This window comes from Pipistrellus hanaki, assembly GCF_964339955.1.
Source record: "Pipistrellus hanaki genome assembly, chromosome: 1".
Lineage (NCBI taxonomy): Eukaryota > Metazoa > Chordata > Mammalia > Chiroptera > Vespertilionidae > Pipistrellus > Pipistrellus hanaki.
In genome coordinates, this window is record NC_140503.1 from 54,708,637 (window position 1) to 54,733,425 (window position 24,789).

Sequence of the window (24,789 nt, forward strand, 5' to 3'; positions counted from 1 at the left end):
CCCACCCCCACCCCAACCCAGGCCCTCACCATCCCCATGTCTGCGACCATGGGTCATGCATAGATGCATACAAGGTCTTTGGGTGAGTTTTCCCTCAAAATGCTTCTCTCTTTCCTCGCGGCCCCAGCGCCGAGTGTGCAGACCACTGCCCCGCCTCCCCGGTGCCCAGGGCCGGCGGGCACCAGCCGCACTGCCAGGGCGTGACGGGCCTGCGGAACCTGGGCAACACGTGCTACATGAACGCCATCCTGCAGTGCCTCTGCAGCATCTCGCCGCTGGTGGAGTACTTCCTCTCCGGGAAGTACATCACGGCTCTGCACAAGTAAGGCCACGCGTCCCCCGCTGCCCGGCCCCGCCCGCTCCCCAAGGCCAGGCTGGCCGGAACCCGGGAACCCTGCTCAGACACCAGTCTGGGGTGAGGCAGTGGGAGGGTGGACCGGGAAGGGAAGGAAGCTTCGTGTTGGGTCCGAGGGCCGCATGCTGAGTGTTTGGAGCCTCTTTCCTGAGCTCAGCCAGAAACGCCCCTTCCGCCCCCCCAGGGACTGCAGCAAAGTGGCCCCCGCCTTTGCCTACGTGATGACGGACATGTGGCTGGGGGACTCGGACTGTGTCTCCCCAGAAATACTCCGGTCCGCTCTTGGCAACCTCTACCCCGCCTTCATGAAAAAGACACAGCAAGACGCCCAGGAGTTCTTGATTTACGTCCTGAATGAGCTTCACGAATCTCTGAAAAAGGTGCGTAGAATGAATGGCCTTGACAGAGGATAGACCTGCAGTTCCAGCCGCACCTTTCATGTTTCATTCCCTCGTCTGTTCGGTCAGTTATCGCTGCTCTGTGCCCAGCACAGATGGGCTTCAGGTGAGCGTGTGTGGAGTCTGTGCTTCTATAACTGAGCCGGCCGTCAGAGCCACCGGGGAGAGGCCAGGACCCAGCCTCCGGGCCTCCCTCCGGGGCTGTGGGCTGGGGGCTGCCTGGTGCTCTGGGAAAACTCACTGGGTATTGCCAGGGATCAAACGGTGTGGGAACCACTCCCTCTGTTCCCTTTGCCAATTACCTCCGCAGGGAAATCACATTTTTTAAAATAAAAAACATGATTCCTCCTGAGTTATAACATACAGAACTTTACAGCTTAACATAAGTGCTCCTGGTAACAACAAACCCAAGAAGCCATGAAGTTCGGCCTTAGGTTACAGACAGATCTGTGGACCATAACGCTTCATCTTCATGCCAAACACGCCCAACCCGAATCCCCCGTTCCATTAGGACATTCAATAAACCATGAAATTGCCACTTCCTACGACTCACTGCCTTCAGCCTTGACTGGAGACCCACAGCCCCCGAAGATGTGTCCTTGAGGTCAGGCGTTGCCCTTGTGGTGTCCGCTTACCTCATCGCTGGCTCGGGAAGTGCTCGGCGTGAAGGACCGCGGCAGAGCTATGGGCCCTTCTCATCGGCAGCCCCGATCCCATTGCTCCTTTTCACTCCTTATCAGATATTCACGGCTGTCCTTCTTCTAGCCAGAGGGAGGGTGGTGGTCAGTGAAAGCACCTGGGTTCTCACTGTCAGCCAGGCGGAAATACGCAACACTCTGGTTCCCAAGACCAAAGCTGGAATTAGAGACACGAATCGCCTCCCTGTCAGGGGAGCAGGTGTGATCCTGGAAGGAAGCCCACGTGGAGCCGTGGGCCTCTCCCGGCAGAGCAGTCACTAATCTATAATATTAAAGGCATAGTATGCTAATTAGACCGGCCGTCCTTCCGGATGACCTTCCTGATGAAGCCAGGGCTGGGAGGGAAGCCTGGGTCCCAGGTGCCTGCTGGCGGCCAGAGGGAAGCGATGCCAGCAGCCGGGGGAGGGAAGCCCTGCTCTCGCACAGATTTCGTGCACCGGGCCTCTAGTACTTTAACCACTGTGTGTGGTGCCCGGTGGGTACGGGAAATATCAGGTGGGTCACTCTGTAAAGTATATGATTGATCGTTGAACTGTACCCCTGAAACTAATACAACATAACTGACTGTACACTGTAATTGAAAAAAAAAAAAAGTTTTTAATTAAGAAATAAAAATAATTTTAAAAAATAAAGAGTGTTTTCTAACAAAAAGAAGTGGCTGGGGAACATAACCTGAAGGACTGGCAGAGAGACCCAATTCCTTGATTTCACCTCCAGATCAGCTGCCATGACTGAAAGCTCGTTGGGAACTTACCTAGAAACTCTTCCCGGGAGAAGCTGCCTCCCGGGCCGGCCCTCTGTCGCGTTAGCGTGAGGCTGTGAGCTTCTGGAGCCTCGGCCGTGGGTGCACCGGGTTAGGGTACCGTTCCCCAGCTTCTCTAAGGAGGGATTGGCTGGGTTATCGGAAGTCACACACACTACACGTTCTAAGTTCTCACTCTGTGTGTTGTCTGAATCCACAACACGGTTTCTGGAAGCAGTGTATCGTTCTGACAGAAAAAGCCACGTCATTCCATTAAGCCCTTTTGGATGACCAGTCCCTGGTTTCCGTTCCTTGCTCAGTACCCCCGGAGGAGAGCCTGCGAGACGGGGTCGGTGCCGCGATGCTGCCGGAAGGCGGTGGCCGGCGAGAGCTCCATCGTCACCCGGCTGTTCGAGGGGCAGCTCAACTACAGCATCATGTGCCTCAAGTGTGAGAACTGCACCTACAGGAACGAAGTCTTCACCGTGCTCCCGCTCCCCATCCCGTCCGAGTACAAGTGCTCTCTCCAGGTGGGCTCTCCCTCTGCTCACCTTCTCCTCTGGTTCTGTCCGGCCCTGGATTCTCCCGGGCCTGTTTCCTGTATTTTCTAGTATGAAAGGGGCCGCTTCATAACTGGAAGAGAAAACTGGAAGCCATGATGGTAACATTTTATAGAAAAGCGACGGCAAAAGTGCAAACAAACAAACAAAAAATCATGGCCTTTCCTTAGCTCAAAGGTCTGTAGGTCCATTTTGGCAACTAGATATAAAAGACTCTGATGTAGTCTTGAGCTCTTATATATTATTTATTTATTTATATTTAAAATATATTTTTGTTGATTTTAGAGAGGAAGGGAGAGGGAGAGAGATAGAAACAGCAGTGATGAGAGAGAATCATTGATCAGCTGCCTCCTGCAAGCCCCCCACTGGGGATCGAGCCTGCAACCCTGGCCTGCGCCTTTGACCGGAATCAAACCCAGGGGCTGTCAGTCCGCAGGCTGATGCTCTACCCACTGAACCAAACCAGTTAGGGCGAGCGGTTATATTTTTAGGCAAAAGCTGTGAAGTGTGTTGGGAAAATAGAATGGAAACTAGTGCCTAGTTTACTTCTTGAATTTTCTTCATCATGACAACAAAGGCTCATGTAGCAGAGGGTGTGGGGGCAGAAGGCAGGGGACAGCTTGGAGGCGGGAGCAGTGTGTCTCCTCGCAGGATGATACACATTTACCAGAACTGGAGAACAGAATCCCACTACTTATTCAGAATGGGACTTGTTCGCAGACCAAATGGCTAAAGGTGGCTGGACACGAATCCCAAAGACTCTAAATGAGGTGTGGTGTGTCTCCAGAAAGCAGAATCTGCCCCCTCCTCCTTAGGTTAACGGTTTGCAGAGCTGAGGGTGCCTGGCCACACTGAGGACCTCTCCCAGGCAGGGATCTCATTCTCTCCGTTCTGCTGGCTTAATGAGGAGTCACCTCAAAACCCCGAGACATGGCCAGGATTCAGTCACCAGGTCAAAACACCGAGATGTGGTCCTTGTCCCATCACCAGGTCACTTTGGTGATGAGACGAATAATGTAAAACAGCTGGAAACGTTACCGACAATATTCTGAAGTGAACATGCTGACTCAGAGATTAGATCCGAATGGGCTCGGGGACCCATTTCAGTGACGGAGGTGAGCAGGACGCACCTCCTTTGCAGGGAGACGTGACCTCCCCCTCATATAATAGGTGCAGCTTGTGACGCTGGGTCGTCCTGGGCCTGCTGGCGCGGAGGAAGGCAGCGCGGGTTCCATCCGCAGAGCTCCGCCCCGGCTGCAGGGCGGACAGTCTGCGTGGCCGTTGATCCAGCCTTTCTACCTCCACAGGACTGTCTCCAGTGCTTTTTCCAACAAGACACGCTGACCTGGAACAACCAGCTTCACTGCTCCTTTTGTGAAACTAAGCAAGAAGCAGCTGTGAGGGCCAGCATTTCCAAAGCACCGAAAATAATGATCTTTCACTTGAAAAGGTATGGATTTTGACATTTTTGTGAGTATATTTTTTAACATATATTGTATTTTTATTAATTTCAGAGAGGGTGGGAAAGGGAGAGAGAGATAGAAACATCAGTGATGAGGGAGAACCATTGATTGGCTGCCTCCTGCACGCCCTCCTGGGGATCGAGCCCGAAACCTGGACAATGTGCCTGGGACACTTCAGTCCGCAAGTGACGCTCTATCCATTGAGCCGCACCAGCTAGGGCGAGCATAATTTTTGAACTGCTTTATTAAGATAGAATCCAACACCATGCAATACACCCACTTAAAGCTACAATTCAATGGTATTCAATATATCACACTGATTTTTTAAATTTTGTGGTAAAACATATATAACATAAAATTCACCATTTTAGACAGTGGTAAGTGTGTACTTCATTGGCATTAATTACATCTTTGTTGTCCAACAATCACCACTATTTCCAAAACATTTTCGTCTCTCCAAACAGAAACTCTGTTCTCATTAAGCAGTAACTCCCCATTCCTCACCGCCCTGACCCCAGGTAACCTCTCATCCACTTTCTGGGTCTATAATCCCCCCATTTTAGATGCTTCATGTAAGTGGAATCGTACAACGTTCACCCTTTCTGCTGGCCTCTTTCACTTAGCATCATGTTTTCAAGGTTCACCCATGTGTGCCAGAAGTTCGTTCCTTTTTATGGCTGAACAGTATCCCACTGAATGTAGGCCAGATTTTGTTTATCTGTTTTTTCCATTGATGGACATTTGGCATTCACTTTGAGTGCTTAAAAAATAAATTCCCATTACAAATTCTGATTCCACAGGTCTGAGGCAGAGTCTAAGCATCCCTATTTTAATTTTTAGATCCCCCCCCACCAAATTTTATTTTAAAACTTTTGAATCCTACAAAGAAGTCGGAACTATATCATGTATACCCATATACCCTAAAATGTGCATTAGTTGGTGACACTTTGCAGCATTTCCTTTCTCTTTTCTGTTTCTCCTTCCCCCCTCCCCCCCTTCCATTTTATTAACGGAACCGTCTGAAGTAAGATGCAATGCCATGGCACTTCATGCTTCCATACTCCACCACGTATCACCTGAGAATAAGGACATTCTCCTGCATAATCACCGTTATCACGCCTAAGAGATGTGACAATAATTTTATATCACCAAAGATACAGTCCGTACCTAACTTCCCCCACCCCCAAAATGTCTTTTGTAACTTTTTTCAAATCTAGGATCCAATCCTACATTGCATTTGGCTGTCTCTTTCCATCTAGAACAATCTTTCCCCCTTGGTATATATCTGAACTTTTTTTTCTTTCTTTCTTATATTGAGCCTTTGAAGAGCCCATTGTTTAGATGGTGTCTTGTTCTAGATTTAGTTGTTTCCTCATGTTTAGATTCAAGTTACATTTTAAAAAAATATATTTGTATTGATTTCAGAGAGGAAGGGAGAGGGACAGAGAGATAGAAACATCAATGATGAGAGAGAATCATTGATCAGCTGCCTCCCACAGCCCCACTGGGGATTGAACCCAAAACCCGGGCATGTACTGGGACTTCCTGGTTCCTAGGTGGACACTCAACCACTGAGCCATACCAGCTGGGCCAGGCTAAATTTTTATTGTATTGTTTTTGTTTTTGTTTTCTTTAGCAAGAATCTGGCATAGATGATGTTGTGTGCTTATCACTTTGCATCAGGAGGCACATCATGAAAGTCTCTCTCACTATTAGTACTGTTAGGTTTGATCCCTTAGGTGAGGTGTTGACTGCAAGATCTTCCATTTAAAGCTGTAGTTTCTGCTCTGTAATTGGTATCACCCTGGACCTATGGACACTTAAACCTGATGTGCTCCGTATCCATTACTATCACCGTTCTTCTCGGTGTTCAAATTGTTTAAAATGGACCAGTGAGAGCCGCTGCAAGCTTTTGCTACCTCATGATTAGCTCATTTAGTTTTAATAAAATATAATTACAGGCACAAAATTCATCCTTGTTAGATGCACAGCTCTGTGAATTTTTAAAAATGCACAGTCATGTAACCATCCGTCAACATATGGACTATCTCTATCACCCCAAAAAGTTTTCTCATGCTTCTTTATAATCAACCCCTCTCAGCCCTTGGAAATTTCTCATCTGATTTGTATCCTTATAGTTTTGCTTTTTCCAGAATGCCCTATGTTATACTGTATGCAGCCTTTGAGTTTGGCTTCTTTTACTTAGCACAATGTTTCTGAGGTTAATTCCTGGTGTGGTGTGGGGTGGTGTAGTATTTTGATTGCTGTGCAGTAGTCACTTTTATGAAAGTGCCACGTTCACCAGTTGATGAACATTTGGGTTGTTCCAGTGTGAGGCAGATGTAGATACAGCTGCTAGCAAACATTGGGATATGGATTTTCACGTGGATATAACTTTTCATTTCTTTTCAGATGATCCCTAGGCCTAGGATTGCTGGGTCATATGGTCCCTTCGTTTTTGCAAACAAGGTTCCTTGCTTTCAGGCATAAGCCTACCACAGGCTCATCCAGGAATTGCCCTGCCCCAGACCTAAATCAGCCATTTTCCCAAAATGAACCTACTTTTTAAGGAGCTCCAGGGTGATTCTGCGATGGACTCAGCTTTGGGAACTGCTGATCCATACGGCAAATAGAGAATGTGGCAAGTGTTTCACTAAAATGTCATCTTAGTAAAGAGATGTTGAAACCTCAGAGCTGGAAAGCAGGACAATGCCCAGACCACGTGTGCTGACATCCAGAAGAGGGAAACTGAGGCAGCTTGGCTAGCGTGAACGTACCAGCCGCTCCGCAGTGAAGTCTCCGGGTGCGGCCAGCGTGGTTCCTGCGCCCGCTGCCCCCGGACTGACTCCACACCGTCTCAGGTCCTGACTGGGGCTCTTGGCCCTCCCCAGCCTCAGTGCTGACAAGGCCTGTGGACGCAGAGCTCCTAAATACACGCAGATAAGAAAAACGTGTGTGTACACATCTGCACCAAACAATCTTTTTACGAAATTGCTTTGAACTGTACTTAGAATTGGTCAAGCTACGGGGACTTCCTTCATGAGTGCTTCACAAACTCACTTTTCGTTGCTCACATTTATTATCACTCCAGGTTTGACATTCTGGGCACAATGAAAAGGAAACTGAGAACCGATATTCATTACCCACTCACTAACTTGGACCTTACTCCTTACATTTGTCCAGTTTTCCGGAAACATCCTAAATATAACCTCTGTGCAGTGGTGGTGAGTAAAATACAACTATTTAAAATGATACAAATTTAAAGAAAACTGTAGAATTATCTGCTTAAATGCCTACTCCTTCTATCTTTCCCTGACTTCTCCTAAATGTTGCTTTTTAAAACAAAGTGTAGAGCCTGGAAACTCCCTGCTTTGACCCTGAGCAGTAGAGCAGTGAAGGAATAAAATGCCCTGGTCGCTACCTTTTCATTCCCCCCACTCAGTGGCTATTTCAGGTCTAGAGACGTTTGCAGATTGTGCTCTGGGGACAGTAGAAGAATAACTGTGAGCCCCTCTATGGCCAAAGCCCCCAAACACTAGGCACACAATAGTCGCAGACTTGTTGCCTGTATATATCCAGACCTATATACAACCCTCAGAAGCCCCCTTGGGCTGTGTCAACTCTTATCATTGAGGATTCCCAAGATGAAAGAAAGCATGGGGTATTTTCAGACCAAATCATCTACTATGTAGAGAGTAGTTAATAACAGCATAGCCATCATGTATTGAGCCTGGCATTATGTTAACACCTATTTTCCCATGTAATTATTTCAACAATTCTATGGACTACGTGCAATTATTTTTAAAGCCTGTGTTACAGATGGGATACCATGTGGTTTAGTCATTAGCCATGGCAATATTTAAGGGATGTGCAGTGGTAAGTAGAGAGAAGGAATGTTTACCTATGTACCTACCATCTGTCAATAATTATTTGGATTTATATATCATATTTTAGGAGTGGGTGTGTGGGCCATGGCCGAGTAGATCAGTTGGTGAGAGCATTGTCCTGATACACCAAGGTTGCAGGTTTGATCCATGGTAAGGGTACATACAGGAGTCAACCAATGAATGCATAAATAGGTGAAACAACAAATTGATGTTTCTCTTTCTCTCTTTTCTTTCTCAAATAAATAAAATTTTAAAAAGTAGGTGTGTATATACACATACATATATATGTCATATATATATATACACATATACATTGAGATCATAATATATACACATATTGTATACATATATTAAAAGCACATATACACGTGTATTTTATATATATATATATATATATATATATATATATATATATATATATATATATATATTTCTAAAAGTCTAAGCGACCTTTACAACAGAATGACTGGTTGCTATGACACACACTGAGCAGGCAGGCAGGCAGGCGAGTGGTTAGGAGTGAGCAGGCAGGTGAGCAGTTAGGAGGGCATGGTCCTGGATTGCGAGAGGAATGTCTGACTGTTGGGTGTCCGACGGTGGGGGATTAGGCCTAAACTGGCAGCCAGACATCCCCCGAGCGGTCCCAGATTGCAAGAGGGTGCAGGCAGGGCTGAGGGAACTCTGCCCCCTCCCGCATGCATGAATTTCATGCACCAGGCCTCCAAAAAAGCTTGGTTTTACCTTAACAGTTTTTAAAATTATTCTTAAAAGTGTCCATTGTTTACATTTTCAATTTTTTTTTTTGGCAAATGTCAGTTTTTTCTTTCCAATTATTACATCTCTTGTTTCTTTTTCTTGTCCTACTTCTCTGGCTAGGACACCCAGTACGTGTAAAATATTGTGTTACTTCCTTCTAGACTGCAGTTTCTGCTGAAAAATCTTTTGATAGTCTTAGGTAGGGAGGTGGTGGTGGGGGGGGGTTTGGGGAAGCTTTGTAGTGACAAGTTGTTTTCCTCTTGCTGCTTTTAAGATCCTCTCATTGTCTTTCATTTAAAAAAAAAAATATTTTATTGATTCCCCACAGAGAGGAAGAGAGAGGAATAGAGAGCTAGAAACATCGATGAGATAGAGTCATCGATCAGCTGCCTCTTGCACACCCCCTACTGGGGATGTGCCCGCAACCAAGGAACATGCCCTTGACCGGAATCGAACCTGGGACCTTTGAGTCCACAAGCCGACGCTCCATCCACTGAGCCAAACCGGTCTTGGCTAAATTGTCTTTTTGATCTTTCTTATTACCTCGTTGTTTTCTGCTTAATTAGCCCTTATTATCTCTTTCTCTCTACTTTCTTTAGTTTGATTATATTTTAAATTGGATGCTTAGTTCATTAACATTCAGCCTGTGTTTTAGATATAAGCATTAAAAACGATAAATGTGTGCTCTAGGAACCATTTTCACTGCCTACCATCTTTGAAATTATAAAACATCTCAAGCATACATAAAATAGAGCGAACAGTATCCACCAACCAGCTTTACAGATGAGCTGTCAACTCAGCTATAATACCCACCCTAGGCCCTCTCTGCACATATTATTGTAAAGACAATCATTGTATCCCACGTTTTGATAGAATATTTGCTATAAAAAGTTACCTAGGGGTATTTCTTCTTAATTTCTAAAAGTATAGGAACGTGGAGGGGGGATAACTTTTTGTATTGACTACTAGTTTTATTGTATTGTGTTCTAAGATTATGATCCATTTAAATTTTTTTACATTCGTTGAGACTTGTGTATTTATTAGAAACTAGATTGAAGGTAAGCGTCTGTTGTTCAAAACCATCTCTATACTATTTTTTCCCCATCTGTTTGACTAATTTATAGTTGAAAGAAATGTGTTGAAATATTTTTCCTGATTTTAAAGGGAATAATCAAGAATGATGTTTGCTGTAAATTTTTAGTAGCTACACTTTATCAGGTTATGGATACTTCTAGTTTGCTAACAGTTTTTGTGCATGTTTGTAAAAGTGTTTAATTTTATTAAAAAATTTTTTTCGAGATGCTATGACTCTCCTGAATCTTTTAAAATATGTTAGTGTGGCTAATTACATTTATAGATTTTCTAATTTTACTATTGCCTTACTGGGATGAATACAATTTGGTCATTACTTATTATCTTTATATAGAATATATATATTACAGCATAGAAAAAGTGTACACCATTATGATGGTAGACTCGTCAAAATATCCCTAAAGTTGAATTTTACAACAATTTTTTAAACAAACCTATACATTTAAACTGCATAGCAATTTAGAATTATAAACTTTTTGCTGTATTACACCTTTTTTATTATAAAACGACTATGATTTATAATGCATTTTGTATTGAAGTTCATTTTAATTGATGTTTATATAGCTTCTCTAGCTTTCTTTTAGTAGTATCTACCTACGACATCCTTTCTATTCCTTTAAATTCAACCTTTTTGAGTTCTGAATGATAGTGTAGAACTGGATTTAAGAAATCCTGTCAATCTCTGTCTAATAAATTTAATACATTTCCATATATTTCAACTTGTAATAAATTTGATTTGTTTCTGTTGTTATCTTGTGTGCTTTCACTTAATCTGATTACTCATTTTCTCCTTTTTTTCTTGCCTCCTACTAAATCAATATTTTAAGTTTATTTTCCTTTTACAGCTTTCGAGGTTACACATTTTATTTAGATTATTTTGCAATTAAATCACTTTCATACTTGACGGAAAGCCTTAAGATCACATACTCTCCTCTCACACAAATGGAAGGATCTTAGAGCACTGTAATTCTGATGACATAACTACTATTGTCTTTTTTCTCCATGTAATTTATTCTTTTTTTTTTAATTTCTTTATTGATTAAGGCATCACATATTTGTCCTCATTCCCATCTTCCACCCCTCCCCACGCAGGTCCCCACCCCCCTTTTGTCCCTGACCACTGGTTGGGCTCATATGCTTGCACACAAGTCCTCTGATTGATCTCTCTCCTTTATTCCCACTCTCCCCTATAATTTATTCTTTTTAAAAAATATATATATATTATTGACTTTTTTACAGATAGGAAGAGAGAGGGATAGAAAGTCAGAAACATCGATGAGAGAGAAACATTGATCAGCTGCCTCTTGCACACCCCCTACTGGGGATGTGCCCGCAACCAATGTACATGCCTTTGACTGGAATCGAACCCGGGACCCTTGAGTCCGCAGCCCGATGCTCTATCCACTGAGCCAAACCAATTTATTCTTTTTAATTAATTAAATTTATTGGGTTGACACTGCTTGATAAGATTATATAATGGTTTCAAGTGTGCAATTCTATGATACATAATTTGTACATTGCATTGTGTGCCCACCACCCAAAGTCAAATAATCTTTCGTCACCATATGTCTGACCCCCTTTACCTTTTACCACCCACCCACTTCCCTCTGGTAACCACCATACTGTTGTCTATGAGTTTTTGTCTGTTTCTCTTCTTTATTTGTTGCTTTCAGTTTTATATTCCACATATGAGTGAATCATATGGTTCTTAATTTTTTCTGTCTGACTCATTTCCCTAAACATGTTGTTCTCAAGGCTCATGTTGTTGCAAATGGCAGTATTTCATCTTTTCTTATGACTGAGAAGTATTCCATTGTGTGTACACAGGTGGGCAAAAGTCGGTTTACAGTTCAGCGTACACAAAACAGAACTTATTCTTGTATTATTATTTATTAATGATTGTATTATATATTTGTTTTATTGGTCTTATTGTTGTTGTTATTTTGTATCCTTACTTATGATTTACCCTTTAGGTAATGATAGCTGGTAAATTAATCTACTTTTGCCCACCCCTGTATATGCCACATCTTCTATATCCAATCATCTGTCAAAGGATTCTTCAGTTGTTTCCATTTCTTGGCCATAGTGAATAATGCTGCAGTGATCACAGGAGTGCATGTATCTTTGAGAATAAATGTTTTCAAAATTTCCCAGTAGATACCCAAAGGAGGGATTGCTGGGTCATGTGTTAACTCTATTATTAATTTTTTGAGTAGCCTCCATATTGTTTTCCATAGTGGCTGTATCAGTTTACATTCCCACCAGCAGTGCAGAAGGGTTCCTTTTTCTCTACAACCTCTCCAACACTTATTACTTTCTTGTTGATAATAGTAATTCTAACAGGTGTGAGGTGGTATCTCATTGTAGCTTTGATTTGCATTGAGTTGCATTTCCTTGATAGTGAAGTGGAGCATCTTTTCATGTATCTGTTGGCCTTTTGTATGTCATCTTGGGAGAAGTGTCTGTTCAGGTCTGCCTTCTGCCTATTTTTTATTTGGATTGTTTGTCTGGTGTTGGATTGAGTTCTTTTTTTTTTTTTTAAATAAATCTTTATTGTTCATATTATTACAAATGTTCCTCATTCCCCCCACCCCCCGCTCCATTGCTCCCCTCCACCAGGTTCCCACCCCACCCTCTGCCCTTTCCCCCCCCCTCATTGTCCTCATCCATAGGTGCACAATTTATGTTCAGTCTCTTCCCACACCCCCCTTTCCCTTTTTCCCCGAGAATCGTCAGTTCACTCCCCTTCCATACCTCTGATTCTATTATATTCACCAGTTAATATTATTCATCAGATTTTTTAATTCCATTGGTTTTTAGATTCACTTATTGATAGTTACGTATTTGTTGTTCATAATTTTTATCTTTATTTTCTTCCTCTTCCTAAAGAACCCCCTTCAGCAATTCATATAATTCTGGTTTGGTGGTGATGAACTCCTTTAGCTTTTTTTTTTTATTTGTGAAGCTCTTTATCTGGCCTTCGATTCTGAGTGATAGCTTTGCTGGGTAGAGTATTTTTGGCTGTAGGCTTTTGCTATTCATCACCTTGAATATTTCTTGCCATTCCCATCTGGCCTGCATGGCTTCTGTTGAGAAATCAGCTGACAATCCTATGGGTGCTCCTTTATAGGTAACTACCTGCTTTTCTCTTGCTGCTTTTAATATTCTCTCTTTTCTTTTGCTCTTGGAATTTTAATTATGATGTGTCTTGGTGTGTTCCTCTTTGGATTCCTTTTGTTTGGGGTTCTGTGCGCTTCCTGGACTTGTAAGTCTAATTCTTTTACCAGGTAGGGGAAGTTTTCTGTCACTATTTCTTCCAGTATGTTTTCAGTATCTTGCTCTCTCTCTTTTTCTGGGCCCCCCATAATTCTGATGTTGGTTCGTTTGAAATTGTCCCAGAGGTTTCTTATCGGGTCTAGTAATAATTAATGTCGTTTTTAAACATTCGTTTAAAATCTTGCTTGGCGTTGACTTGTATTGACATAACCTTCAAACACGTGGTATCTACAGAACGTGTGAAGTGCAATTAACAAGTTTTGCTTGAAAAAGTTTGTGTTTGGTTTGGTTTTTGTTGCAAAACTAGGGCTAAGAAGATGGCGGATGAAGAGCATATTCGGCACTGCATGCTTTACGAGTTCCAATTAGGAAGAAAAGCAAGTGAGGCTGCAAAAAACATCTGTAGTGCTCTTGGTCAAGATGCAGTTAGCGCCAGAAAATGCCAGCGTTGGTTTGAGAAATTTCGCGAGGGAAATTTTTCGTTAGATGACAAGAGTGGTCAAGGCCGTGTGTCCAATTTTGATCAAGAAGCTCTTCAAGCTCTTTTGGTGCAAAATCCTCAAATTACCCAACAAGAGCTTGCGACAACTTTAAATTGTTCACAAAAAACAATTTCCAATCAATTGCGTGCACTTGGCAAAGTCCAAAAGTTTGGAAAATGGGTTCCTCATGAGTTGACCGACAACAACCGTAATCGAAGAGTCACAATTTGCAGTTCGCTCCTCTCTCGTCAAAACCGTTTGTCGTTTTTAGAGCAAATTGTTACCGGAGATGAAGAATGGGTGCTGTATGTTAATTTGAAAAGGCGGCCTCAATGGTTGGACAAAAATGAGGCTCCGCAGCCCACGCCAAAACCTGACTTGCATGCGAAAAAAGTGATGTTGTGTGTTTGGTGGAATTTTAAAGGAATTCTTCATTATGAACTTTTACCATCTAACCAAACCATTACAAGTGCAGTGTATAGTGCCCAATTGGAAAGGTTAGGGCAAGCTTTAAGAGAAAAAGAACCCGCGCTGATTAATCAGAAGGGCGTAATTCTTCACCACGATAACGCATGACCGCATACTGCAAGAATCACTGCTGAAAAACTGCGCCAGTTGGAATGGGAAGTTCTCCCTCAACCTGCATATTCTCCTGATATTGCCCCTTCCGATTACCATTTGTTTCGTTCTTTGCAAAACTTTCTTCTTAGAAAAAAATTTAATAATGAAGAATGCCTCAAAAATACATTGACCGAATTTTTTGCATCAAAATCACAAGAATTTTACAACAGAGGGATTAAAATGCTTCCTGAGCATTGGGCACAAGTAGTAGAAAACAACGGCAACTATATTGTTGATTAAATTTTGTTGTATTGTTTAAATAAATTCGATTTAAAAAAGGTATTAGAAAACGACATTAATTATTACTAGACCTAATACATTATCTTCAATTTTCTGGATTCTCTTGCCTTCTAGCATCTGTGGAGGAGTGTCTTCTGGTTCTTTATGTTCCAAATCTTTGACTTGCTTCATAAGATCTTCCATTCTGTTTTTAGGACTCTGTATAATATTTTTTATTTCAGACAATGTATTCTTTATTTCTAGTTGATCCCTTTTCATATCCTCATAGGTCTCATTTATTTTATCGGCCTTTTCTAGGAAATTCTTGAAAAACCTTATAAGCGTGGTTTTGAACTCTATATCCAGTCGCTTTTTGTCCTTCATTTCTTTCGTTTGTGATGTTTCCTTATCTCGGCATTTTTGCAGCTTCCCTGAGTTGGTAGGGTGGGTTTGTGTGCTAAGGTATCCTATATGGTTCAGTGAATCAGCCTCCCAGTTATCTGAGGTGGACTTTCTTGGTGCCCCATTTTGTGGATTGTGTGTACAGTCTTATTGTAGTTAAGTTTTGGTTGTTGTTGGTATCACTGGGAGGAACTGACCTACAGGCCAATTGGCTGTGAGGATCAGCTGTGTCTATGCCAGGAGACAGCCTTATTTGACGAGACTTGGAAAATTGCAAAAGCCTCTGTGCTCAGCTTGGATGGGGTGGAGTTTCAGGGTGGAGCCTACAGCCTTGGCTTCCCGTCAGCCCCACCCTATGAGGTTCCTGAGTCTCAGTGTTCCTCAGTATCTTCGGTACTCACTGCAAGCATCTCTGAGAGAAAGGTGCCCTTGAGTTTCACCCACTACCAAACAGTCTAGGCTCTCCCCCATTGAGCCCGGAACTTGGGTTCAGTTCAGTTGGAAGCAGGGTTGGAGGTGGCGTTCAGAGCAGTCTGGAGCCCCTGTCTCCTTCCCACCAGGGCAATCCTGCAGCACAGCCAACCATTAGTTCTCTGCGCGCAATGTGCGCTCCTCCGGGACCTCCTTTTGCCGCTCCCCTCAGTTTCCACCTTACAGCCCAGCTCCTTCTGTTTGAGCCTGGGTCCCCGGGGTCTGGCCTAGAACTGGGGTTCAGTGCAGTCGGAACTGGGGCTCAGTACAGTCCGGAGCTTTTGTCTTCTTCCAGCTAGGGCAATCTAGCAGCAGAATCAACGGTCTGTCATCTGTGCACAATGTGCGCGCCTCTGGGACTGCCTTTCGCTGCTCCCCTGAGATTCCGCCTTACAGCCCAGACTCCCTCCTTATGTGTCTGGGTCCCCAGGGTCTGGCCTAGAACTGGGGTTCAGTGCTGTCGGAACTGGGGTTCAGCACAGTCCAGAGCTTTTATCTCCTTCCCGCTAGGGAATGCCAGCCAGGCACTCAGCTTCCCCCTCCTCTCCGGCTCTGTCCTCTCTGCGCTCGTGCACAGCATATCTCCGTACCTTAGGCTTTTACAGCTCCTCTGATTTTCCTTCTGGGTTTCTCTTTCTTTCTAGTTATAGAATTTCCAGTCAGTCGACTTTCCTGTAGTTCTGGGTAATGTCCATTTTGTATTTTAGTTGTATTTTTTTGAAATTGTTGTGTGAGGCTGCAGTTAGGTGTTTACCTATGCTGCCATCTTGGTTTCTCTCCTTGAGTTCTTTTTATATTTTGGAAATTAACTTCTTGTTGGAGCTTTTGTTTGCAAATATCTTCTACCATTCAGTTGGTTGCCTTTTTTTTTTTTTTTTAAATATATTTTATTGATTTTTTTACAGAGAGGAAAGGAGAGATATAGAGAGCTAGAAATGTCGATGAGAGAAAAACATTGACCAGCTGCCTCCTACACACCCCCTACTGGGGATGTGCCCACAACTCAGGTACATGCCCTTGACCAGAATGGACCCTTTAGTCCGCAGACCAACGCTCTACCGCTGAGCCAAACCGGTTTCGGCTGCCTTTTTGTTTTGTTGTCAGTTTCTTTTGCTGTGCAGAAGCTTTTTTAGTTTTATATAGTCCCATTGAGATCAAATTCATAAAATGTTCTCTACAACCACGGTTCATAAGTTTAGTAACTATACTTTCTCCTATGTAATTTATGGTTTCAGATCTCATATTTAGGTCTTTGATCCATTTTGAGTTATTTGTTTGTATATGGAGACAAACAGTAGTCTAGTTTCATTCTTTTGCATGTGGCTTTCCAATTTTTCCAGCACCATTTATTAAAGAGGCTTTCTATTCTCCGTTGTGTTTTTTAGGTCCTTGTCAAAAACTAATTGCCCATATATATGTGGGTTTATTTCTGGACTTTCAATTCTGTTCCATTGATTTGTGTGCTTATTTTTCTGCCAATGACATGCTGTTTTGATTATTGTATCTTTGTAGTAAAACTTTGAAGTCAGGGGTAGGGATATCTCTGGCTTTGTTCTTTTTTTTGTCAGGATTTCTTTGGCTCTTTGGGGTCATTTGTGATTACATACAAATCTGATGATTTTTTTTTTTTTAATATATTTTATTGATTTTTCACAGAGGGGAAGGGAGAGAGATAGAGAGCTAGAAACGTTGATGAGAGAGAAACATCGACCAGCTGCCTCTTGCACATCCCCCACTGGGGATGTGCCCGCAACCAACGTACATGCCCCTGACCCGAATCGAACCTGGGACCTTTCAGTTCGCAGACCGACGCTCTACCACTGAGCCAAACCGGCTTCGGCCAAATCTGATGATTTTTTGTTCTGTATTTAAAAAATGTCATTGGGAGTTTGATGAGGTTTGCATTAAATCTACATATTGCTTTGGGTAGTATAACATTTTAACTGTATTGATTCTTTCAATCCATGAAATATCTCCCCATTTCATGTGTCTTTTAAAATCTCCTTTAATAATGCTTTGTGGTTTTTAATGTATAGATCCTTCACATCCTTTAAGTTTATTCCTAAGTATTTTATTCTTGTTACAGTTACAAAAGGAATATTTTCCCATTCCTTTTAATGCAATTTCATTGTTAGTACATAGGAATACAATGTATTTTTGCACTGTACTTGTCTATTGTTTCTAATAGTTTTTTGGTGGAGCCTTGAGAGTTTTCTATATATAAAGAATAATGTCATTTTTAGAGAGCAACTATTTTACTTCCTCATTCCAATTTTCTTTCTTTCTCTTGCCTGATGGCTGTGGCTAGGACTTCCAATACTATCTTACCTAATAATAGAGAAACATGTAAATTGACTGTATCTTTGCTATGCCCACAGCCAATCAGAATAAGTATGCAAATTAACCCAACAGAGATGGTTAATTTGCATACATACTAGAGTCCCGGGAACCTCCTTGGCACACAGGTCACTCCCAGATGGAGGCTTTGGGCTTGGGAAGGGGCGGAGCTTGTGATCGGAGGGCGGGGTGGTCCCCTGCCCAAGCCTAAAAAAATCAATGGAAACATATGCTCAGGTGAGGGTAAAAAGAAAAAGAAATGTTATATCCTATGAAAGACACGTCTTGAAAATGCCTAAAGAAAGTTGTCATTTTTTCATGGTGAAGGGACTAGAGTCCGTGTTGATGAAAATACCTTGGCGGCTGCAGTGACTGGCAGTGGCTGCAGCAGCAGGGTGATGTGACTGGCGCCTTTCTCTGATCAGCCCAGTCACCTCCTGCAAAGGGAGGCCAGACTGCAGCTTAGGTTTGCTTCCAATGGGGAGTGGGCCCAAGCCATCAGTAGGACATCCCCTGAGGGCTCCCAGTCTGTGAGAGGGGGCAGGCTGGGCTGAGGGACCACTCCCCAGTGCACAAATTTTGTGTTGAATAAGTGGTGAGAGTGGATATATTTGTCTTGTTCCTGATCTAAAAGGAAACATTTTCAGTTTTTATTTATTTATTTATTTATTTATTTATTTATTAAATATATTTTATTGATTTTGTACAGAGAGGGAGAGAGAGCGAGTTAGAAATATCGATGAGAGAGAGTCATCGATCAGCTGCCCCTTGCACACCCCCTGCTGGGGATGTGCCCGCAACCAAGGTACATGCCCTTGACCGGAATCGAACCTGGGACCTTTCAGTCCGCAAGCCAACGCTCTATCCATTGAGCCAAACCAGTTTCGGCAAGACAAGCTTTAAAAGATAGGATTTTAATTGAGGGTGAATCTCTTTAAGAGTGCTTGCTAGGTATGTGAACCTCAATCCAATTCCTTACCTTGCCAGGACCTAAAAGTTTACCTCCTGTCCTTGTGTGACCTTTAAAACTAAAGTACTTTGGTTACAGAGACCAGGAATTATCTTGACTCTGAGGCAGTCAGAGCATCAATACTCTTTTATCTCCTCTGGTTCTGGCCCCTGGAGTTTACTCTTATTAAACAATCTTTGAAGTCAGCCATATAGTTCAAAAGATGTTTATCATGTTTTATCCAGCATTCCTTACAATTTTATAACCAAGGCTCTCAGGCTACCTAATTATCTCCTATATTTGCCGGAAATGAAAGTCTAGAAAAATACTTGACTGTCTTCTGTCATTTTTCTTTTTCACATTCAGTCACCAAAACTGAACATAATACTCTAGTTCTGTTCTAATCATTTCAGAACATTACTTCAATATTTGTGCACTACTTATCCACCAGATGTTTTGTTTTTCTCAAATTACATCACACTATTTTGGGCACCATTTTATAAATAAGCATGTCAGTTTAAGGTCGCATGGCAAAGACCAAAACTGGATATTTTAATTGTCAGCTTTGGAGTATTTCTCTAATATGTCAAGGGAGAGAAGATAAAGGTCTATGGGAACATTTAATAAGTATGTCCTATGTGCTACCTCTATGAGATAACTGACAATAGCCATATAAGACAGGTTTTATTACCCCATTTTATTTTATTTAAATATATTTTTATTGATTATTTAGAGAGAGGAAGAGAGAGGGATAGAGAGTTAGAAACATCGATGAGAATCATCAATCCGCTGCCTCTTGCGCACCCCCTACTGGGGATGTGCCCGCAACCAAGGTACATGCCCTTGACCGGAATCGAACCCGGGACCTTTCAGTCCGCAGGCCAACACTCTATCCACTGAGGCAAACAGGTTTTGGCATTACCCCATTTTAATAGATGGGGGAAGTAAAGATCAGAAAGGGGAGGCTGGGGCTGATGACAGGCCAGAACAGAGACACAACACACAGGAGTGCCTGCTCTGAGCCTCCTCGGCGCAGGCCCTCAGTGGACACACACCAGGGATGAGGGTGTGCTGAGTGCCGGGTGGCCTCTGCATGTGAGCTGAAGAGGAAACACCTTTTCTGACAGCTCATTGGCTAAGCTCCCTGTATGCTGCCACTTGCAGTGTTCCTGGTAACTTGGGTAATAAGAATCCAAGAAGGTGATCTAGGATTTTTCCACCTCACTCCTGGAGGAAAAAAATGAAGGTCCTTTGCTGGAGAGCTAAGAAATGTCATAATTTGCCCAAGCTGGTATGGCTCAGTGGATAGAGCCTTGGCCTGTGGACCGCAGGGTCTGGTTTTGATTCTGATCAAGGGCGTGTACCTTGGTTGCAGGCTCCTCCATGGCTGGGGCCCAGGTCAGGGCTCATGCAGGAGGCAACTAATCGAAGTGTCCATCTCACATTGATGTTTCTCTCTCTTTCCCTCTCTCAAAAAACCAATGGAAACATATCCTCAAGTGAGGATAAAAAGAAGACCAAAAGAAATGTTATATAGGATAAAGGAAGTTGTCATTTTTTCATGGTGAAGGGACTGAAGTCCATGATGAGAATACCTTGGCGGCTGCGGCAGCTGATAGTGGCATCAGTGGGGTGATTGGGCTGGCACCTTCCCCTGATCAGCCCTGTCACCTCCCACAGAGGGAGGCCAGAATTCAGCTTAAGCCATCAGTAGGACACCCCCTTAGGGCTCTTGGACTGTGAGAGGGAGCAGACTGGACTGAGTGACCCCTCAAATTTTGTGCACCAGGCCTCTAGTACAAATATAAGATGCATTCTTCACAGGCCATACAAAAATAGGCAGCAGGCTGGATTTGGCCCATGGCAAATTGTTTGTCAACCCTAGCTCCACGCTAGACCACCTTCTGAGATATGAGGTTCTCTAATGTCTTTATTTCAACTATTCCTTTACTGGGTTAACAGAGACAAGGGAAACGAGAATGGAACAGGTTCTTTTTGTGCCCACAGTGATTGAGGGGATTGTTGCTACACAATCCCCTCATACTGAAGAGTGGCAATATGCAATGTAGAAATGTCTTGGTCCAATGTTAAATGTCTTTTTACATGTATATTCAAAATTAAACTATAAGCTCATTTAGGAAAGATGACTACCATCTTATTTTTAAATTTCCTTTAATGTTTAATAGTCTATGGTACCCTTAAGTGCCCAGTAAGTATTAACTGATATTAGTCCAGTATTATCCTGTTTCATTCACAGATTCTGTTAAGTAGTCAATGGGTATCACATATAGTTGTTCAATTAAATGAAAAACATAATAAACCCTGGCTGAATAGCTGAGTTGGTTAGAGCGTGGTCCTAATACGCCTAGGATGCAGGTTCAATCCCTGGTCAGAGCACATACAAGAATCAACGAATGGCAAAATAAGTGGAACAACACATTGATGTCTCTCCCTCCCTCTCTCTCAAAACAAATAAAAAATTATTTAAAAAAATGCAAAAACAATAAGGAAGATTATATGTTTGGTTCAACTACACATAATCATCAACTTCCTTTAATTTAGTATAAGGGACAATTATGAAAAATATTTCTTGGCCCTACCTTTTTGTCCCAATAGTTGGAGTATTTGCATGTGAATACTAAGTCTGACATTCCTTCCTCTCCTAGAACCATTTTGGTGACCTGGATGGTGGCCATTACACTGCTTTCTGCAAGAACTCAGTGACCCAGGCATGGTTCAGCTTCGACGACACCCGCGTCAGTGAGATTCCAGACACTTCAGTTCAAACTGCTACAGCATATCTCCTGTTCTACAGCTGCCAGCCCTTTTCTATACCTATAGAAAAATGCTAGGAAAATGGTGTTTCCTGCAAGCTGCAAAACAAGCAATCAGAGAGTGGTACTTAAGTTTTGCCTTCTTATTAAATTCTTGCAACTTACTTGTAGCACTGACTTTTTTCTTTCTGGTATATTATACAATTTTATATAAGCTACTAGAGGCCTGGTGCACAAAAATTCATGCCTGGAGCAGCCCGGCCTGCCCCCTCACAGTTTGGGAGCCCTTAGGGGATGTCCTGCTGATGGCTTAGGCCTGTTCCCTGCGGAAGGCGACCAGGCTGATCAGGAGTAGGCGCTGCCTCCATCATCCTGTCACTGCTGCCGCTGCCGGCCACCTTGGCTGCCTGCCCTTGGCCCTTGCAGCTTTCTTGGCTTTGTCCGGAAGGATGTTCAGCTGTGTGGTCTAATTAGCACATTATGCCTTTATTATAGATGTTACAGCCAAAAAAATGGGTCTTGGCATATTAAACAATGCAATGCTAATGAATTGGGAGCCTTCTAAGCACTGCAAATCACACAGTGAGTTCCAGCTTCAAAATTCAATGTTTATTAGGGTGGATTTTTATCATAAAACATCTGATAATTTGATATGTATTTGTAACAAATTATTTTCCAAAAACACTAAAACAAAACTTTTTGTTCTAGTGGCACTGTGTGCTTAAGAACGTGATTGGAAAATATTTTATTGATCAGATAATTTAGGAAAAAACTATGTCTCTTAGACTAATGAGTCCCTGAGGTAAATGATAAATTCTAAGCTCCTCTATTTCTTTTAATACATCACTCGTAAAGACATGGGGTTCATAATGCAGTCCACTTTGCAGTAATACATGACTCCTATTCCTTTTTATCTCAATTCTAAGAATTCTACTACTCTTGATAGAATGAGTCTCGGTATTATATCTTATTATGACTCCCAAATCTGAGAACCCTAAGTGCTAGAAGCAGTACTGGGTCAAGTTGAAAAAAGAGTGGAATTGAATCCTGATGCTAACAAGGTAAGTGAACTAAATTTCAAGTTAGTGTAGTGGGACAAAGAGTGTGAGTGTGTGTGTGTCTATAGTTCTACTGTCCTATATTTGATAATATAAAATTAAAGACAGAACACTTAAAAGGTTTTTAATTATTTTTCTCATTAAGATTTTAATATAGGTGTAAATGAAAATTCTCATTTTAAAAAATTAGAGAAAAGTTTCCATTTATTTCTTTAGAATAAAGATTTAGTGCACAAATACAGCCCAAAGCCAAAAGAAAAATAGCTTTGCCCTGTCATTTCCCTAAGAAAGCACTGCAGTTACTCAGAATAGGCCAAAAGAAAAAAAGCAATCCCTGGAGTTCTAGATTTCATGGAAGGACCACATATGATACTATGTACATCGATTTGATGTGCAAGTGTGCAATAAATATATACACATACATTCCTATCTGCTTCATATTCTAGAATATTCATAGATCAAGCTGAGGTTTAGAAATGTGAAAAGGCCATAACAGTGAAAACGAAAACAACGGATACACAGTTTTTAGACTAGTAGAATAATAATGCATAGCTACTTATTTCAACTTTGGAACAAACTAAAAAAGTTATTATGATGTCAACAGTACCTCTAAGGAATGCTTACTGCAATACTTGTTAAATGTTATTGGTCGTTTTTTTTAATAATAGCACTGACCTGGAATATATGATATTAGTAACACAGCTCTCATGGTCTTACAATTCCTCTAAATGGCCAGGTAGAGCTGTCCAGGATCTTTATAAGCATTTCCAGAGTTGTGTCGCTCAGCTTTCTAAAAGATAACTAGCTTACAACGTACTCTTAAGTGGCTATATCGGTTGCTCGTGGTCCCAAGGAAGTATAAAAGAGAATATAAGCTGCTGAAGATTTCACAGATGAAACGGAGATATCAGAAACTTCATGGTCATCAAATTTAAACCACCGCTGTCTTGCTGCATTTTTGCAATAGGCAGTGTAGTGGCCTCCATCCAGCCCACCGTAGTGATTCTGTGCCAAACGAGAGAGAAAATAAATTCAGATGGAGTTATTTAAAATATGTCAATAATTTCAAAGCTTTATGTTGTTACTTTCCTATGCTATAAGAAACCATTGGAAACATTATTTTGTTTGCTTTGAAAAAAAAGTATTTAGTTCAATGATATACTTACTGAAACAGAAAACAAGTTATATTTCTTCAAATTGTTCTTTGGACCAATAACATATTGTGACAAGTCAAGATTTTCTAACGGAAAGTCCACAGATGTCTGTAATTTTTGCTTCCACCTGCCATCATAGGAAAAACTGCAAAGCCAAACATTACACAATTATATGCACGGAAAGATATATGAGCCCTAATTCATTTTAACAATCTAGATATTTAACCAGAACCACAAAATCCATTTCAATCACACACTCAGAATTTTAGCAGCAGAGGGACCTATTAAAGACATTTGGTTTCACTGCTACTTTACAAGTGAGGAAACCTAGGCACACAGATATCAAATGGCTTGCCCAAGGCCAAACAGCTAGAGTGGCAGAGGTAGGGCCACATCTTGGTCCCCTGATCTGCAGGCTAGCTAGGACGGTTAGATGCATCCTCTATAGAGATAACAGTTCTGAAAAAACCCACTTGTAATAATAATCTCTACCAAAGTACTGAGGAAAGACTGCAGAGAGCTACTCTCAATTGACGCTTGCACTTTTGGAGAAACTAGAGCTGGAAACTGCAAGCACGTAGACTAGTGACTGAAATAGTGCCATTGCATTATCCTGGCACACACTGCTCCTTTAAATACCAAAATCGGGTACTTTGGTTGGTGTGATATGATTACTTCAGAATTATTTTTAAAAAACCTGAATTCTGAACCATTTATATTTTTAGCTATTCTCTAAGAGTAATATAAAGCATTAAAAATTTTAACAGAACAAGTAAGTGTGTGATTATTTTTGTAGTGTTTATCTCCAGTCCTCAAGATTTAGAAAAGAATTGATCTAACCAATTTTGTTAGGAAAAATGAATTTGAACATGTCAATATTAAAATTAATATAAGAATCCCTAATACTATAAAATGTAAAACAAAAATTATAGCCCAGTTGGGTGTGGCTCTGTGGTTGACCACTGACCTATGAACCTGGAGGTTGTGGGCTCAAACCCCAGTAAGGGGTGTGCAAGAGGCAGCTGATCAATGATTCTCTCGTCATGATGTTTCTTTCTCCCTCCCTTCTTCTCTGAAATCAATAAAAAATATGTT

The 24,789-nt window shown here is 42.0% G+C and overlaps 2 protein-coding genes across 3 annotated transcripts in view; one reads left to right on the forward strand and one right to left on the reverse strand.

Moving 5' to 3' along the window:
- Positions 1–221: 221 nt before the first annotated feature.
- USP50 (ubiquitin specific peptidase 50) lies at positions 222–21,957 on the forward strand. Its single transcript, XM_084894667.1, has 6 exons — positions 222–322; positions 540–735; positions 2,514–2,723; positions 4,061–4,203; positions 7,308–7,440; positions 21,375–21,957. The coding sequence occupies exons 1-6, from the start codon at positions 237–239 to the stop codon at positions 21,558–21,560; spliced, it is 954 nt and encodes a 317-aa protein (XP_084750793.1). The 5' UTR covers positions 222–236; the 3' UTR covers positions 21,561–21,957.
- Positions 21,958–22,657: 700 nt separating this feature from the next.
- The window catches only part of USP8 (ubiquitin specific peptidase 8), a 60,593-nt gene continuing 58,461 nt past the window's right edge, over positions 22,658–24,789 (reverse strand). For both annotated transcript variants that reach the window (XM_084894106.1, XM_084894105.1), the window contains 2 exons: positions 23,707–23,839; positions 22,658–23,545 (listed from right to left, as the gene is read on the reverse strand). In XM_084894106.1, coding sequence (XP_084750232.1) covers positions 23,360–23,545; positions 23,707–23,839 — 319 coding nt within the window. In that variant the 3' untranslated portion in view covers positions 22,658–23,359. The remainder of the gene's footprint in view (positions 23,546–23,706; positions 23,840–24,789) is intronic.

Bases quoted from the DNA above. Each gene is read 5' to 3' on its own strand.
- USP50 (XM_084894667.1), top strand. From the start codon at position 237: ATGAACGCCATCCTGCAGTGCCTCTGCAGCATCTCGCCGCTGGTGGAG. The intron at 4,204-7,307 runs GTATGGATTTTG...TTATCACTCCAG, and splicing joins ATGATCTTTCACTTGAAAAG to GTTTGACATTCTGGGCACAA. The intron at 7,441-21,374 runs GTGAGTAAAATA...TTCCTCTCCTAG, and splicing joins ATAACCTCTGTGCAGTGGTG to AACCATTTTGGTGACCTGGA.